General features: G+C 40.7%; 1 protein-coding gene across 3 annotated transcripts; it reads left to right on the forward strand.

Annotated features, from left to right (window-relative positions):
• The first annotated feature begins 84 nt into the window (after positions 1 to 84).
• Positions 85 to 15,272, forward strand: ZNF527 (zinc finger protein 527). Of its 3 annotated transcripts, none has more exons than XM_055553330.1 (6): positions 85 to 208; positions 2,181 to 2,301; positions 3,725 to 3,799; positions 5,647 to 5,773; positions 6,416 to 6,511; positions 10,383 to 15,272. In XM_055553330.1, the coding sequence occupies exons 3-6, from the start codon at positions 3,767 to 3,769 to the stop codon at positions 11,954 to 11,956; spliced, it is 1,830 nt and encodes a 609-aa protein (XP_055409305.1). In that variant the 5' UTR covers positions 85 to 208; positions 2,181 to 2,301; positions 3,725 to 3,766; the 3' UTR covers positions 11,957 to 15,272. The 3 variants fall into 3 exon arrangements, with proteins under 3 accessions (XP_055409305.1, XP_055409307.1, XP_055409304.1); XM_055553332.1 differs by having other exon boundaries at positions 105 to 313; positions 5,647 to 5,763; XM_055553329.1 differs by having other exon boundaries at positions 108 to 313.
• Positions 15,273 to 18,013: the final 2,741 nt, after the last annotated feature.

An 18,013-nucleotide genomic window follows, 5' to 3' on the forward strand; every position in this document is an offset into this window, starting at 1 on the left:
GGTACTCGGACTTGTGGCCGTGGCCTCCTGTAGTGCAGCCGTGATGTTGGGCCGTGCTTCGGGGCCCTCTGGGAAATGTAGTTCATTCAGCAAGGAGGCCGAGGCGCAAAGCGTCTGGGACTTGTGGTCCTCAGGGTCGGAATGAAAAGCTGAGTCGCTGGTCTAGTTCCTTGCAGCTAGATGTTTCCCCAGCCGAACCCGGGGTCCGGTGAGCGTCAGTCCGCGTCCCGCTGTGCCCCGCAGGGGATTCTGGGAGGCGACGTCGCGGGTCTCGGGTCGCTGGGCGGGTTTCTAGAGCCAGGGACGCCGGGAGGTGAGTTGGGCCTGGCTGGCGCGAGAGCCAGAGATCAGGGCCGGGCTTGGGGTAGACCGGCAGGGATCGGGATGGGGACCAGGCGGGCGCCTCTGGGGAGGCTGTGTCACTGTGTATGGCTGTGTGACAGTGTGTGTGTGTGACAGTATGAACTTGTGTGTCACTGTATGGTTGAACGCGACTATGACCATCTGTCTCTGGCATAAAACTGAGTCTGTTTCTGTGTGACGGTCTCCGCAGGTGTAATTGTGTTATTTGTGTATGGGTTTGTGAGAGACTGCAGGTGTAACGTGTGTGTGTGTGTGTGTGTGTTGCTGTGTGGATGTGTGTGTGACTGTTTGACCGCTTGTCCCTGTGGATGTAACTGCGTTTGAAGGTGTGGTTATGTTCCCATGATCATCAGTCTCTCCAGGCATAATTTTGTATGAGTAATTGTGGCAGGATGTGTGACCTTGTGTGGTATGTCACTGTGTATGAGGTTGTGTGTGACTGTCTCTGTTGGAGTAATTGTGTATCATCTCTCTCTGCATTAATGCCAGTGTGTGTGTATGTGACATTATATTTGCAATTGTGTGGCCATGTTTGTATGCATATGATTTGGAGAGAATTTGTATCTGTAGGTCAGACCTAGTATGTGATTGTGAGACACAGAAAGATTAAAATTGCTCACCCACCTTCACACAGTTACTAAGTGACAGAACTGGGACTTTAGCCCAGGCTATTTAGCTCCAGAGTCTTTGCTTTTAATTTTTCAACTCTCTTGATCTTTTCCACATTGTGAGAGTGAAAAATGGGGGCCCTGGGTTCTGAGGGTGTTGGAGAGGATTGTCTGTGGTCTTGGCCCAGGACCTTCTGGACATGGAAATTAATTTGGATCTCTTCCTTCCGTCCCCTTGTGAGTCACAGAACCCAGTCTAAAGACATTGTAGTGAGACCAGCCTCACATTAGCTGCCTTTCTGGAGGAAAGCCCAGCCTTCCTGTCCTTAGGCCATCGATTTTGAGATTTTAGGTTTGTCTGTGTCAAAACTCTTCCATGTTTAGTGCCGAGAGAGGCTAATCCATGGCTCTTTTTCTTACATACTAAGGAAAATCCCATGGACGGAGGAGGCTGGTAGGCTGCAGTCCATGGGGTTGCTAAGAGTCGGACACGACTGAGCAACTTCACTTTCACTTTTCACTTTCATGCATTGGAGGAGGAAATGGCAGCCCACCCCAGTGTTCTTGCCTGGAGAATCCCAGGGACGGCGGGGCCTGGTGGGCTGCCGTCTATGGGGTCGCACAGAGTCGGACACAACTGAAGCGACTTAGCAGCAGCAGCAAGTGAACTAAGTTTTTGGTTCTGACTTTTTAATAAAGAAAGATGTTCTCATTTCCTTTTCAAAGGAAAATCTAAATGGCAACAAGGGTGGCACTTCTCTGTGCCAGGAGTTGGCTCAGGCATTTTAGCAATGAGGAAAGGTTCTGGCAGTTGGATTGATTTGCCCAAGGTCACCTAGCCAGTGAGGAAAGGACTGGAGAGTCAATGTGTGCCTGGGGACTATATAAAGCCCAAATCTTTTCCATCACCTTCTTTCAGAGACTGATGGTTCTTCCAAACTTGAAAAATATTCGTGATGCACAGCTATTTGAAACAAATTTAAAAGATATTTATTTTATGCAGATGCTACTTGGAGCTCCCCGATTCTGAGAAGACTTCGTTGATTTTCTTCTCAGGTTCCAAAGGCCTTTGTGGACAATTTCAGGCTGCACTGCACTAAGGAAATAAATAATTTTCTTGGAGGTTGAGTTGACTAGTGCAGAGTAGCCCAGAATTAGGGGGTTGTATATCTTAAATTCTGAGTCAGACACAACTGTCTTTGTTTTCAGAGTGAAGAAATGTTGGCTCTGAGAAGACAAGGAACTTGTTTCAGGCTGTACAGTTTCTTATTGCTTTGGTGTTGAAATATGGCATGTTTACCTCAGGCTGAATTTCTGTGGAGAAATTAAGGTAACATCTTCCACCTCCAAAAATGCTTCTCTAAAAAACATATAGCACTGATTTCTCAGGTTATGTTGATTATTTCCCATGCAAACACTGTGGTCTCTTGAAAGAGAACGTGTTTGTTTTTTTTTCCTAATATTTATTGTTGCTGTTGTTCAGTCACTAAGTAGTGTCTGACTACTTGTGACCCCATGAGCTGCAGCACACCAGCCTTTCCTGTGTCTTTGACTAACTGCTGAAGTTTGCTCAAACTCATGTCTATTGATTTGGTGATGCCATCCCACCACCTCATCCTCTGTTGCCCCTTTCTCCTTCTGCTGTCAATCTTTCCTAGCATCAGTGTCTTTTCCAGTGAGTCAGCTCTCACATCAGATGGCCAAAGTATTGGAGCTTCAGCTTCAGCATCAGTCCTTTCAATGAGTATTCAGGGTTGATTTCCTTGCAATCCAAGGGACTCTCAGAGTCTTAATATTTATTTTGTTTATTTATTTGGCTGGGCCAGGTCGTAGTTGTGGCATGTGGGATCTAGTTCCCTGACAGAGATCAAACCCAGGCCCCCTACATTGGGAGTCAGAGTCTTAGCCACTTGACCATCAGGGAAGTCTGGAGGACCAGTTTTTGAGTCACCCTGCAGTTTGACTCTTATGAATTTGAGTAAGCTGTCTAAGCTTTCTGAACCTCAGTTTCACTTGATATAAAATAGGTATAATAATACCTACCTTTGCAGTTTTGTGAAGATTAACTAAGATAATGACATATACAATATGTGTAACATTGCTATTTATATTACAGGAGCCACATCGAGATTTATTTATTTGTCTATCAAATCTGTTTTGAGCACTTGCAGTGGTTCTGGCATTATTCTAGCCCTGGAGATACACAGGGCCTTCCCTGGTGGCTCAGACAGTGAAGAATCTGCTTGCAATGCGGGAGACCTGGGTTCGATCTCTGGGTTGGGAAGATCCCCTGGAGGTGGGCATGGCAACCCACTCCAGCATTCTTGCCTGGAGAATCCCCATGGACAGAGGTGCCTGGCAGGCTACAGTCCATGGGGTCGCAAAGAACTGAGCAACTAAGCAACTGAGCAGTTAAGCACAGCACAAAGATACACAGTGAACCCAATAAATCCTGGCTCTCTTAAATCTTGTACTATTATTTGGGAAGACAACAGAAAAAAAAGAAAGTAACATGTCCAATGATGTTAAATGCTAAGAAGAAAAAGAAATCAAGATAAAGAAAAATAGTAACTGCGAAGGAGATTCTCTTTAGGTAGAATAGGGAGTTCCCTCCAATGTGATGCACAGACTGGTTCATATAAGGAAACTAGGGACCATAAAGGGGCAGGAAACCTCTCTGTGGGTCTCAGATCAGCAGCATAGGACTGCTGTTCCATTTTTTTGTTGTTGTTCTTATAACTCTCCCTTTTTAGGACTTTTTTCTCCAAAAGAGAAAATTGAAGAAGGAAGGAAGAATGGCTGTTGGACTGTGTAAAGCCATGTCCCAGGTAAGTTGATGTTTTCAATTTGTTTTCAGAAATTCCATGTCATTTTTTAGGACTTCAGCGAGTCCCAGGTGGTCCGGTGAGCACTCTCTTCACTTCTCCCTCTCCACTGTTTGTTCAGATAATCCTTCTACAAAACATTTAGTATCCTTTTTTTTTTTTTTAAACTCAGTGTTGTGCTGAAATGTATAATGGAACAGAACGTTTCATCTTTAGATGGATTGTGATTTGTTGTGTTGAAATGAAAGGATGGAGTGTGATTATCAAGTGCCCTTTTAACTAGGGAGGTCGAGGAATTTTTGTTTGTTTGTTTGTTTGTCTTTGGAAGCGACATTTAAGCAAAGAGAAACCTCGGTGAACATAGGGAGGAAGTTTTGTTGAGATCGAGGGAAGAGCTTTAAAAGTAGAAGGTGTGATGGGGTGGGGCAGGAGGGAAGTCCAAGAGGGAGGAGATATATGTGTACAAATAGCTGATTCACTTTGTTGTACAGCAGAAACTAAAACAGTGTTGTAAAGCAATTAAATTCCAATTAAAAAAAGACAAAAAATGGTACAAGAAATAGCAAGTGCAAAGTTACTGTGGTGGGAGCATGTTTGATGTATTTCAGGGATAACAATAAGCTAGTATCAGAGGAAAATATGCACTGTGAGATTAGGGGAATAGCTGGGGACCAAATTAAACAGGCCCTTGAAAGTCATGACCAGAGCTTTGATTTTTGTTCTGAGGGTGAAGGAGAACCACTGGAGTGTTGGTGATGTGATCTGATTTATATTTTAAAAGGAAGGGAAATCAAAAGAAGGAAGTAAGAGTGGAAGTGATGCTTAGTAATCCAGGTGGAAGGTGATAGCTACCTAGATCACGGTGGTAGCATTGGAGCTTGTGAGATTCTGGGTATCTATTGGAGATAGGAAATATGGCATTTGATCAGGGTTTGGTTGTGGAGTGTGAGAGAAAGAAAGAAATCATGAATAACTACAAAGATTTTTGACCTGGGCAATTGTGTATATGGTCATGCTATTTACTGAGATGGGAAGATGGGCTGGGATGAGATAAAAATCAAGATTTGAGTTCCAGATAAATTAGAGAGACCTGTTGAATAGCCAAGTGGAGTATTGGTTATATATCTAGAGTTTAGGACTGGAGATGTGAATTTGAGAGTTTTTAATGTATTTAAGGGCTTTCCCAGTGGCTCAGTGGTATAAGAATCTGCCTGCAATGCAGAGATACAGGAGACTTGGGTTCAATCCCTGGATGGAGAAGATCCCTTGGAGGAGGGCATGGCAACCAATTCTAGTATTCTTGCTGGGAAAATCCCATGGACAGAGGAGCCTGGTGGGCTACAGCCATGGGGTCACAGAGTTGGACATGACTGAACTGACTGAACACAGTGTAGTTAAAGCCATGGGACAGGTTAAGATTATCTTGAGGGTAGGTTTTCGTGAATATAGGTAGGAAAGAGGTCTAGGGAGTGAGCTTAGGGCATTCAAAGGCTGACAAAAGGCTGACAAGAAGAGGAGGAACCAGCAAAAGAGACTGAGAAGGACTGATGTAGAAGGAAATCCAAAAGAGTGTATGGGTCCTGGGAGTCAAGAGGAGAAAGCATTTCAAGGAAGAGATGATCAACTGAGTTAAATTCTTCTAATAGAGATGGAGGAAGATGCTTGGACTGTCTGGGAGTACTTGGTAAACAAAATTTTTTTTCTTTTTCTCTTTTTTTGTCCATAACATGTAGTATGTGGGATCTTAGTTCCTTGACCAGAGATTAAACTCACACCCCCTGCATTGGAAACATGGAGTCTTAACCACTGTACTGTTTGGAAAGTCTCAAGAATTTTTATTTTAATTTCAGGGATTGGTGACCTTCAGGGATGTAGCTCTGAATTTTTCCCAAGAGGAATGGGAATGGCTGGACTCATCTCAGAAGGATTTGTACAGAGATGTCATGTTGGAGAACTACAGGAACTTGGTATGGCTTGGTAAGGATGTATACCCCCATAATTCAGATCTTCCCTATGAAGTGTATTAGTTTCCTCCACTGGGAATATCTAGGGCATCTGAAATGCTTAGCTGGATTTCTACTTCTTGTTCCCAGGAAATTATTCGAAATATTTTCACAGAGTTATAAATGTAGTATTCCTTTTGCCACTGAATGATGGTTTGGGATAGCAGCATGAGTATGTCGTGGGAATTTTTAAAATTGCAAATCATGGGGTCCCATTATAGACCTACAGTATCTGGGAATAGCCCCAATAGTCTGGTTTTAATGAGCCCTCCAAATGGTTCTGATGCTCATTAATATTTGAGAACCATTGTGATTTCTGATTCGGTAGGGTCTGGGTTGGGGTAGCCTGAGAATTTGCATTTCTATTTGGTTCCAAGACAGTGGTTCTTTTCTGCTCTAGTACTTTGAGAATTGCTGCTATGACAGAAGCTTTGTCTTTCTCATCCTCCTTACAAGCTTCTTTTTATTCTCTGGCCCTTTCTCTAATATCCTTTCTTACCTAGTGACCAAGGGATTGACCAAGGGATTGCTGTCACTGGAACAGCAATAGCAAGTGGATTTGTTTATCTGTCTGTCTGTCTCTTGCTTGTTCTCATTTTTCTTCCCCTATAAACAGGACTCTCCATTTCTAAGCCCAACATGATCTCCTTATTGGAACAAGGAAAGGAACCTTGGATGGTGGAGAGAGAGATGTCGGATGGTCAACATGCAGGTGAGTGACGGGACTGGGCAGGGAGGGCTGTTGTAAGGTGGCAGCCAATGTGGTCATGAAAAGACTGCCTTGCACTTGAGGTGGCTGCCCTGGGCATCAGGGGATTGTTCCTGCTCTATTTCTATCAAATTATACTCTCAAGGATGTGTGCATGTGTGCTAAGTCACTTCAGTCATGTCCGGCTCTTTGTGATCCTGTGGACTGTAGCCTGCCAGGCTCCTCTGTCCATGGGATTCTCCAAGCAAGAATTCTGAGGTGGGTTGACATGCCCTCCTCCAGTGGATCTTCCCCATCCAGGAATCAAACCCACGTCTCTTGCATTTCAGGTGGATTCTTTACCACTGAGCCACTGGGGACACCCTACCTCTACCTAAACCTTGAATCTTCTTCCTTTACACTTCTTTCCCATTTATGGACAGAATTATATTCATTTCTAAATTTCTTTTTTTTTTCACTTCTAGATTTCTTTTTAGAGTTTTTATCAAAGTTATATATGCACATTAGTTGAAGAGACAAGGATTCACATCTAAGTATCCACTTACATGCAGATTTTTTTCAATAAATACTATACAATTTAAGATTGGTTGAATCTATGGATGCTGAACTGCAGATTTGGAGGGCTGACTGTAAAGTTATGTCCCTAGCCCCTGCATTGTTCATGGGTCAGCTGTACAGGAAATCACTCCATATTAGCTCCTAGAGAGCTTCTTCATTTTTCTAATGGCTGCAGAATACCCCATCATGTGGATATTATGGTAATTTATTCAATACTCTCTAGTATGTGGACATTTAGGATGTTTGCAGTAGTTTACAATTACAAACAATGCTGCAATAACTAACCTTGTACATACATATTTTCCTGTTGTTGAAGTGTTATTTTCAGGGTCATTTCCTAGATGTAAGATTGCTAAGTAAGTGGATATGTAGTATTAGGAATTGCCAAATTCCTTCCCAAAAAAGTTGTACCAGTCTGCTTTCTGTATTAGTTTCTTATGGCTGCTGTAACAAATTACCATAAATTTGGTGGCTGAAAAAACACAGATTTATTATCTTATAGCTCTGGAGGTCAGAAGTTCAAAATGGATCTTGTAGGGCTAAAATCAAAACATTAGACGCCTGCTTCCTTCTGAAGGCCCTTGGGGAGAATCTGTTTCTTGCTTTTTTTATACTTTCTTTAGGGCCTTTACCCATCTTTTTATTTTCAACTGTGTAAAATCACTTTGATTTAAATGTGGGGTTTACAGGCAGTATATCAGTCTGGATATCATTTCAATTTAATAAGTGAAAGTCCACCCACATTTTTTTATATGTTTAGGCTTAATTCTGTGTATTGTTTTATATTTTCTGATTTTTACAAAAGACTTTCACTTGTCTGTTTTCCTAGCCTTTTTTTGGTCATGTAATACTGTAGTTTTTATAATAATTAGATTTTTCTTTTGATCTGGTGTTTCAACAGTGTTTAAAGAAAAACGGAAAGAGACCTTCATGTTTCTTTAAACAGTGTTTATTCCTTCTATTACTTGATTGGTCAGCTTTAAAAATTAGCCTTTGGTTTTTTTTTTTTTTTTTTTTTGCCTTTTACAGATGAAAAAGGTAAGCTATCCTTCCTTCCTAAAAGGCTTCCTTGATAGCTCAATTGGTAAAGAATCTGGCTGCAATGCAGGAGACCCTGGTTCAATTCCTGGGTCAGGAAGATCCACTGGTGAAGGGAATAGGCTACCCACTCTAGTATTCTTGGGGTTCCCTTGTGGCTCAGCTGGTAAAGAATCTGCCTGCAATGCAGGAGACCCTGGCTTGATCCCTGGGTTGGGAAGATGCCCTGGAGAAGGGAAAGGCTACCTACTCCAGTATTCTGGCCTGGAGAATTCCATGGACTGTATAGTTCATGGGGTCACAAAGAGTTGAACATGACTGAACGACTTTCACTTTACAGATGTGTCAAAAAGTAGCCTTATTATATTCCTCACCTTCTCTTCCCAAATTTTTTTAGTTGTACGCTTTTTACATTGTCCAGGTATAGTATATTTACATGATCTGGCGGCTCAGATGGTAAAGAATCTGCTGGCAGTGCAGAAGATCCAGGTTCAATCCCTGGGTCAGGAAGAACCCCTGAAGAAGGAAATGGCAAACCACTCCAGTATTCTTGCCTGGAGAATTCCATGGGCAGAGGAGCCTGGCAGATTACAGTCCATGGGGTCTCAAAGAGTCAAAGACGACTGAGCGACTAACACTTTGACTTTCTTTCACTTATTTTTCTGTCAAATTTATCCTAAGTTTTTCTTTTGTTTTATTTCTGTAGCTAAATATATTTAGTGTTTTCCACTAGTTTCTTTTGTTGAAGTTTCTCTGGACATCTCTTGATTGACTGAAATCTGTTCTTTAGCAATTTCCTCAAAAAGAGTTCATGCAAATGATGTCCCCTAAGCTCTACCTTATTCATAGTTGGCCATTCTTTTCTTAAGTTTCTTATAGTGTATTGGTATTGAATGTTGTTACAAAGAATCCTGATGCCATCTTGATATTTTCTCTTTTGTGTAAGTACCTTTATGTTTCGTTCTGATCTCTTAGAAGGTTCTTTCATTTTAAAGTCATTTTAGTGGGGCATGTTTCAGTCTTGACCATTTTGGATCACTTTTTCCTAGTAGATATGTTCTCTTTCAGGATGGAGATTTGAGTTTTTATTTCAGGAAATATTTTTTTTATTTTTATTGATGAATTAAAAAACATGAAAGTATAGAGAATAATATATAGTAAAGGGTTTCCTGCTGCTGCTGCTGCTGCTAAGTCACTTCAGTTGTGTCTGACTCTGTGCGACCCCATAGACAGCAGCCCACCAGGCTCCCCCGTCCCTGGGATTCTCCAGGCAAGAACACTGGAGTGGGTTGCCATTCCTTCTCCAATGCATGAAAGTGAAAAGTGAAAGTGAAGTTGTTCAGTCGTGTCCGACTCTTAGCGACCCCATGGACTGCTACAGCCTACCAGGTTCCTCTGTCCATGGGATTTTCCAGGCAAGAGTACTGGAGTGGGGTGCCATTGCCTTCTCTGAAGGGTTTCCTACTGATGAGCAATATATGTATTTCTCAGTTGCTTACTTGGTTATGTGTATTATTCATTTCATATACTACCTGATTTAAGTTTTGATATTTAAGAATCTTGCCTTTTATCTGTGAGACTGGTCTGATACAAGAACAGTGAAATAGGTCAGTAGAACAATAAATAAATTTCAAAAATACACCCATGTATATATGAGAATTTGGTATTTGATAAAAATAGCCTTTCACATTAGTGGTACAAAAAGATTTTTGTAAAAGTTATGGGTAATATTTGCATAATATTGGATTTTGGAAAAATCTTTCTTAAAATGACTGCAAAGCCAGACTCTATAATGAAAAGACTGGGAGATTTGAGTTCAAACTTTATCAGAAGCATTATAAATGAAGATGACATGTGACAATAAAAAGTGATGATTTGAGGGAGAATAATACTTATAAAGCCATACCACCTTATTTATAATGACTTCTATAAACCACTTAAAAGAAGATGCCAGTATAATTAAAATGTATGCAAAAATATATAAAAGGTACAAAAATGTATATGAAAATGCTCAATTTTCAGAGACTTGCAAAGTAACATAATAATGAAGTACTCTTTACTTGTAGGGGCAAAGATTTTTAGAATGATGTTAGCCAGTGTGAATCAGTTTGAAGACATGTATTTCATGTTGCTGACAGGAATGTAAATTGATAAAAAAAAGTCAGAACCACTACTTTCTCCCCTTTCCCTCAAGTAAATTCTTTAATTCCTTCTATAATGATTTTCTTTCTCCTTGTAAAGGTGAAAAGGAGACATTTGCTTTCTTGATATTTTTCAGGCTGGGAGTCTTGGTATGAGATCAAGGCATTATCTCCAAAGTGGTACACTGATGAAGAGGAAATGTCGCCGGGGGTGATAACAAAAAGACTTCCAAGTTATAGCCTTGAATTCTCCAGTTTCAGAGAAGCCTGGAAATATGAGACTGAATTTGAGCGGCATCAAGGAAATCAGGAGAGGCATTTCAGGCAAGTGGCAACTCTTAAGGAAATCTCTGCTGTGAAGAAAGACAATGAATATAGTAATTCTGAGAGAAACATTCTCTTGAAGTCAGTACTTGTAACACAACAGAGAGTTCCCCCAGTAGAGCAAGTACATAAATTTGGTATTTTTAACAAAATGTTCCCCCCAAATTCAGTTCTAATTGAACATAAAAGACTGCATGCCGAGAAGGAATCTTTGATAGGTAATGAATGTGAAGAATTCAACCAGAGCACATACCTTAGTAAAGATGTAGAAATTTCTCCTGGGGAGAAATCTTATGAAAGTAATGATTTTTCAGACCTCTTAAGTTTCCATTCATTACTTACTCAACATCAAGCAACTCATTTTGGAAAATCACCCCGTGGATATGATGAGTATGGCAATGCCTTTAGCTGTTACTCGTATTTTACTCAACCTCAGAGAATTCATAGTAGAGAGAAACCATATGCATGCAGTGACTGTGGCAAGGGCTTCAGCCATGACTTTTTTCTCAGTGAGCATCAGAGAACTCATATTGGGGAGAAACCATATGAATGTAAGGAATGTAACAAAGCTTTCCGACAGAGTGCACACCTTGCTCAACATCAGAGAATCCACACTGGAGAGAAACCCTTTGCATGCAATGAATGTGGGAAGGCCTTTAGCCGTTATGCCTTCCTTGTTGAACATCAGAGAATTCACACAGGAGAGAAACCATATGAATGTAAGGAATGTAACAAAGCCTTCAGACAGAGCGCACACCTTAATCAACATCAGAGAATTCACACTGGAGAGAAACCCTATGAATGTAATCAATGTGGAAAAGCCTTCAGTAGACGCATAGCCCTTACTCTGCATCAGAGAATTCATACAGGAGAGAAACCCTTTAAATGTAACGAATGTGGGAAGACCTTTGGCTATCGCTCACACCTTAATCAACATCAGAGAATTCACACCGGTGAAAAGCCCTATGAGTGCATCAAATGTGGGAAGTTTTTTAGGACTGACTCACAACTTAATCGACATCATAGAATTCATACTGGAGAGAGGCCTTTTGAATGCAATAAATGTGGGAAAGCATTCAGTGATGCTTTAGTTCTAATTCATCATAAAAGAAGTCATGCAGGAGAGAAACCCTATGAATGTAACAAATGTGGGAAGGCCTTCAGTTGTGGCTCATACCTTAATCAACATCAGAGAATTCATACTGGAGAGAAACCCTACGAATGTAATGAGTGTGGAAAGGCTTTCCATCAGGTCTTGTCCCTTAGGCTACACCAGAGAATTCATGCCGGAGAAAAACCCTATAACTGTAATGAATGTGGGAACAATTTTAGCCGTGCTTCAACCCTTAGACGACATCAGAAAATTCATAATAGAAAAACTCTCTGATTATGTGTAATAAGAAAACATGTAGTCACCACTTGGTCCTTATTAAATAAATATCAATGAGTTCTTCAGTTAGTAATTCTACTAATATGAATGTAGTAAATATGGAAAAGTCTCCAGTTCACAAGCATCCCTTATTTGAAATAACCTGAGTAGTAGCCATCTATTACTTTTGGATCTGTCGTATGCTGCATTTGAGACTGAACCCATCCTCAGTACCTGTCATTCTGATGAAATTATTTAATCAGGGAGAGTAGTGATCAATTATTTTCCTCAACCTAACTAGAAGTGAGGGGTTTTCAGATGGCCTTGTCTAGACCAGTAGAGCCCTAGGAAGGTACTGTTATGGGTAATGAGAAAAGATCTTTTCTTTCCTGGCCCCCTGCCCCCCACTGGAATTGCAAATGTCAAGGATTTGATAAAAACTCACCAGTAGCCTTTCTGTTACCACATAAAGCCTTCCCAAGATACATCCAATACAAAGAAATTGGAGATAATAGACAGAAATATGAGGATGTTGTTTGATCTGGATCCAGTCATGTCTGAAGCCTACACCATCTTTGACATTTTCATTTTTGTGATCCAATAAATTTTCTCTTTTTTTGCTTCAGTTAATTTGATTTGGAGTCCTGGTGTGTATATCCCATGTTTGCTACACATGTGAAAAAGCCTTAAATCTTTTATATGGCATAATTATTTATCCTGAGGAGAAACCTCATAACAAGTATATGAAAGTTAAATACACACCCTTCATAAAACTGAAAGAATTGTTATGTTTTATTTGTTGTTAAAAAACTAATGTTTGTTTGTTTCACAATAAGAGTTTTTAAAAATTCACGTAATAAAACTTATTACCAGGCTTTCTCCTAGGGAATTAAAATCATTTGTGGCAGGGACTTGCTATAGACATTTAAAGAAATATTGGGGAACTTCCCTGGTGGTCCAGTGGTTGAGAGTCCACTTTCTAATGCAGAGAATGCATGTTTGATCCCTAGTTGAGGAACTAAGATCCCACATGCCATGAGACAACTGAGTCAGCATACCTCAACTGGAGAGCCTGCATGCTGTGACTATGAAACCCATGCCTCTGGAGCCTGTGCACCACAATGAAAGATCCCACATATCACAATAAAAAAAATTTTTTTTAATTTATTTTTGGCTACACTGGGTCTTCATTGCTGTGTGAGGGCTTTCTCTAGTTGCAGCGAGTGGCTACTCTTTGTTGAGGTGCTTGGGCTTATTGCGATGGCCTCACTTATTGCCAAGCACAGGCTCTAGGTGTGTGGGCTTCAGTAGTTGTGGCACAGGGGCTTAATCGCTTTGAGGCGTGTGGAATCTTCCTGGAGCAGGGATGGAACCCATGTCCCCTGCATTGGCAGGTGGATTCATTGTTGTCGTTTTCAGGCAGGAGAATTTTTATCCACTGCACCAGCAAGGAACTCCAATTAAATACTTTATAAAAATAAAGATTGGCCAGCTAAGAGAATAATGGATCTTTCAGTTTAATGAATGTCTCTTCATCTTAAAGGGATTATTTGGTTTTCTACTTTCAGCATGGATTTAAACATTATATGATAGAATATAATACGATAGAATTGTAAATGAAGTCTTTTGTGGGTGGGTTGTAAACTTGGTTTAAGAAGCTTATGGGTAACTTCTTTGAAACTGGAGATATTAGGTAAGACATTGCTGGCAGAAAGAATGAGCCATTTTCAACTAATGGTTAAAGTAAAGCAGTTGGAGCCTAAAATTTTTAGAGTGTGAATCATTTCTATTCAGAGTAATGAGGAACAGAAGGGTGTGGGGAATATATTCCTGTTTTATCTGAGTGGATATATGAAGGTAAACTTTGATATGGAGACCTTGCCACTCTGAACAGTTAGAACCAGTTAGAATCTTGGGCATTTTCTGGAGAAATCTATAAAAGTAGATCAGGAAAATGAATTATGAAAAAGTGATAGATTCACATGTGTATGTATATGCATGGAATGAAACAACTATTAATGCTATAATTTAATAGTCAAATTATATGATCAGTTCGGTTCAGTTCAGTCGCTCAGTCGTGTCCGACTCTTTGTGACCCCATGAACTGCAGCACACCAGGCCTCCCCGTCCATCACCAATTCCCAGAGTCCACCCAAACCCATGTCCATTGTGTCAGTGATGCCATCCAACCATCTCATCCTCTGTCGTCCCCTTCTCCTGCTCTCAAACTTTCCCAGCATCAGGGTCTTTTCCAATGAGTCAGCTCTCCGCATAAGGTGGCCAAAGTATTGGAGTTTCAGCTTCAACATCAGTCCCTCCAATGAGCACCAAGGACTAATCTCCTTTAGGATGAACTGGTTGGATCTCCTTGCAGTCCAAGGGACTCTCAAGTCTTCTCCAACACCACAGTTCAAAAGCATCAATTCTTTGGCACTCAGCTTTCTTCACTGTCCAACTCTCACATCCATACATGACTACTGGAAAAACCATAGCCTTGACTAGATGGACCTTTGTTGGCAAAGTAATGTCTCTGCTTTTGAATATGCTATCTAGGTTGGTCATAACTTTCCTTGCAAGGAGTAAGTATCTTTTAATTTCATGGCTGCAATCACCATCTGCAGTGATTTTGGAGCCCCCCAAAATAAAGTCTGACACTGTTTCCGCTGTTTCCCCATCTACTTGCCATGAAGTGATGGGACCGGATGCCATGATCTTAGTTTTCTGAATGTTGAGCTTTAAGCCAACTTTTTCACTCCCCTCTTTCACTTTCATCAAGAGGCTCTTTAGTTCCTCTTCACTTTCTGCCATAAGGGTGGTGTCATCTGCATATCTGAGGTTATTGATATTTCTTCCAGCAATCTTGATTCCAGCTTGTGCTTCCTCCAGCCCAGCATTTCTCATGATGTACTCTGCATGTAAGTTACATAAGCTGGGTGACAATATATAGCCTTGACATACTCCTTTTCCTATTTGGAACCAGTGGCTCAGATGGTAAAGCGTCTGCCTGCAGTGTGGGAGACCCAGGTTCGATCCCTGGGTTGGGAAGATCCTCTGGAGAAGGAAATGGCAACCCACTCCAGTACTCTTGCCTGGAAAATTCCATGGACAGAGGAGACTGGTAGGCTACAGTCCACGGGGTCACAAAGAGTCGGACATGACTGAGACTTCACTTTCTTTTCACTTTCTGTTGTTCCATGTCCAGTTCTAACTGTTGCTTCCTGACCTGCATACAGGTTTCTCAAGAGGCAGATCAGGTGGTCTGGTATTCCCATCTCTTTCAGAATTTTCCAGTTTATTGTGATCCACACAGTCAAAGGCTTTGGCATAGTCAATAAAGCAGAAATAGATTATATATTATATATATAATTATATATAAGATAATACTTGTATCTAATAAAAATTTGAAAATTATTTTTCTTAAAGTGAATGTGAAGTCACTCAGTAATGTCCAACTCTTTGTGACCCTATGGACTGTAGCCCACCAGGCTCCTCCATCCATGGGATTTTCCAGGCAAGAGTACTGGAGTGGGTTGCCATTTTCTTCTCCAGGGGATCTTCCTGACCCAGGATTCGAACTCAGGTCTCCCACATTGCAGGCAGACTCTTTACCGTCTGAGCAAGACAAATTCCCTCTGAACAACTTAAGAGATTTAAGTATAGTTGAATACTTCAAACCTTGAACACAAACAAATGTAATGGTTTTAAAACACTCAAACTTGCATTATATCTAATCTAAAATATATTAATATCGTAAGCCAAATTCACATCATCATTCCTTGATTCTCATTTTCTGGAGGTGTTCAGTTCAGTTCAGTCACTCAGTCATGTCCGACTCTTTGCAACCCTATGAATCACAGCACGCCAGGCCTCCCTGTCCATCACCAACTCCCGGAGTTCACTGAGACTCACGTCCATCGAGTCAGTGATACCACCCAGCCATCTCATCCTGTGTCGTCCCCTTCTCCTCCGCCCTCAATCCCTCCCAGCGTCAGAGTCTTTTCCAATGAGTCAACTCTTCCCATGAGGTGGCCAAAGTACTGGAGTTTCAGCTTTAGCATCATTCCTTCCAAAGAAATCCCAGGGATGAGCTCCTTCAAAATGGACTGGTTGGATCTCCTTGCAGTCCAAGGGACTCTGAAGAGTCTTTTCCAACACCACAGTTCCAAAGCATCAATTCTTTGGCACTCAGCTTTCTTCACAGTCCAACTCTCACATGCATACATGACCACTGGAAAAACCATAGCCTTGACTAGACGGACCTTTGTTGGCAAAGTAATGTCCCTGATTTTCAATATGCTGTCTAGGTTGGTCATAACTTTTCTTCCAAGGAGTAAGCGTCTTTTAATTTCATGGCTGCAGTAGGAATACTTAATACTTTCTAAGGATTAAGTTATAACTTACTCCAGAAAATTTCCTGGGGTTACTCTAAACTTACTTAGGCCTAAAGAAAAAAAAATTACTCAGACCAGTGATGAATTCACTGAGTTTTGATCTAAGTATGGTACCTAATTTCTTACTCCAAGCTGATATCAATCCAATCTAGTGATTCTGTTTTTAAACTTAAACTTCACTTATTGTTGTTTTTAATATTTCTATGGCTGAGCTGGGTCTTAGTTGCAGCATGTGGGATCTTCAGTTTTCGTTGTGGCATACAAATCCTTAGTTGCAGCTTGTGGGATCTAGTTCCCTGCCCAGGGATCAAACCTGGTGCCCTGCACTGAGAGTGTGTCATCTTAGCCACTGGACCACCAGGGAAGTCCAGTTTAAACTTCACTTGCAATGTTGATAAAATCTTTTACACCCATGCCTGTAGCACAGGTGCTTTTACTTTAAACTCTGATGTTGTTCCTCATAATGAGGTACTAAATTTTGTTTATCTGCAGCTGTACAACCCATTGTCTTATTGTGATATATTGGCTTGATCTTATAGCATTATTAAAAACTCATGCCTTACTAGTAGTTTGTAGATGTTAGGACCATCTAGCGATTTCCCATCCTAAGAAGATGAGAGTTTGAGTCTGGCTGTTAATTCTCTTTAGGACATGAACTAATTCATTTAGGGCACTCTGATTAAACCTTTTCCACTTGGTTGAATGTGATCAATGGCAATGAACTTTTGGATTTCTTTTTTAATCTGGCTATTGTGCTGAAAATATATTTCTGCTCTGTTTCAGTTTATGAAATTTTTGCTGGTCATGTAAAAGATTTTCTTTATTTACTCTTGATTAAGCAGAAGGTTTGTATTTGTGTTTATGTGTGTGTGTGTGTTATTTAAATTTTTTGTATCAAGTGCCTACTGTGTGCCAGCCTTTGTTCTAATCCAGGGTTTAGAGATAACAGTTTTGTGTGTTTAACAGAATTAAACAGAAATTCTTGCCTTCATGGAGCTAATTTCTAGTGAAGAAGATAGACATTTTAAAAAATAAGGAAGTCTTATATTATGTAAGAGAGTAAATTATAAGGAGAAAAAGATGAAGAGCTGGGTGACCAGGTTGATATTTTATACTGTGCAACTGAAGAAGGCCTTTAAAAAATTTTTTTGGTTGAGTTGGGTCTTAGCTGAGACATTCAGTATCTTCATTGTTTCATGTGGATCGCCTGGACTCTCTAGTTGAGACACGCAGGCTTAATTGCCCTGCATCATGTGGGATCTTAGTTCCCCCAGCAAGCATGGAACCTGCACCCCCAGCATTGGAAGGTGTATTAACCACTGGACCACCAGCGAAGCCCCTCACTTTCTTGATAATGGCCTTTGATACACAAAAGGGTTTTTTAAAAGTTTTTATTTTTATGAAGTCCATTTTACCCAACCAATGAGATGTGAGCAAAAGGGATGATTAGTATTTCTATGCTTCCTCTGCCCTTCCTCTACTCTATTACCTGGGAGATAATTAGAATTTTAATATTCACCTTTGCCCCAAAGATGAAAACTACTTGTTCAGGAAGACAGAGCTATCCCACCAGTCCTGGACTGCTCACCCCTAGACTCTTATATGAGGGAGAAATAAATGTATGATATTCAGATCATAATATCTTGGGGTCTTTATTATATCAACTTAATCTACACCCTAACTT

Source organism: Bubalus kerabau, chromosome 17 (genome assembly GCF_029407905.1).
Source record: "Bubalus kerabau isolate K-KA32 ecotype Philippines breed swamp buffalo chromosome 17, PCC_UOA_SB_1v2, whole genome shotgun sequence".
In the NCBI taxonomy this organism is placed as follows: Eukaryota; Metazoa; Chordata; class Mammalia; order Artiodactyla; family Bovidae; genus Bubalus; species Bubalus kerabau.

Coding starts and splice junctions, on each gene's coding strand:
- ZNF527 (XM_055553330.1), top strand. CDS start 3,767: ATGGCTGTTGGACTGTGTAAAGCCATGTCCCAG. Junction 3,800..5,646: donor TGTGTAAAGCCATGTCCCAG/GTAAGTTGATGT, acceptor TTTTAATTTCAG/GGATTGGTGACCTTCAGGGA. Junction 5,774..6,415: donor CAGGAACTTGGTATGGCTTG/GTAAGGATGTAT, acceptor CCCTATAAACAG/GACTCTCCATTTCTAAGCCC.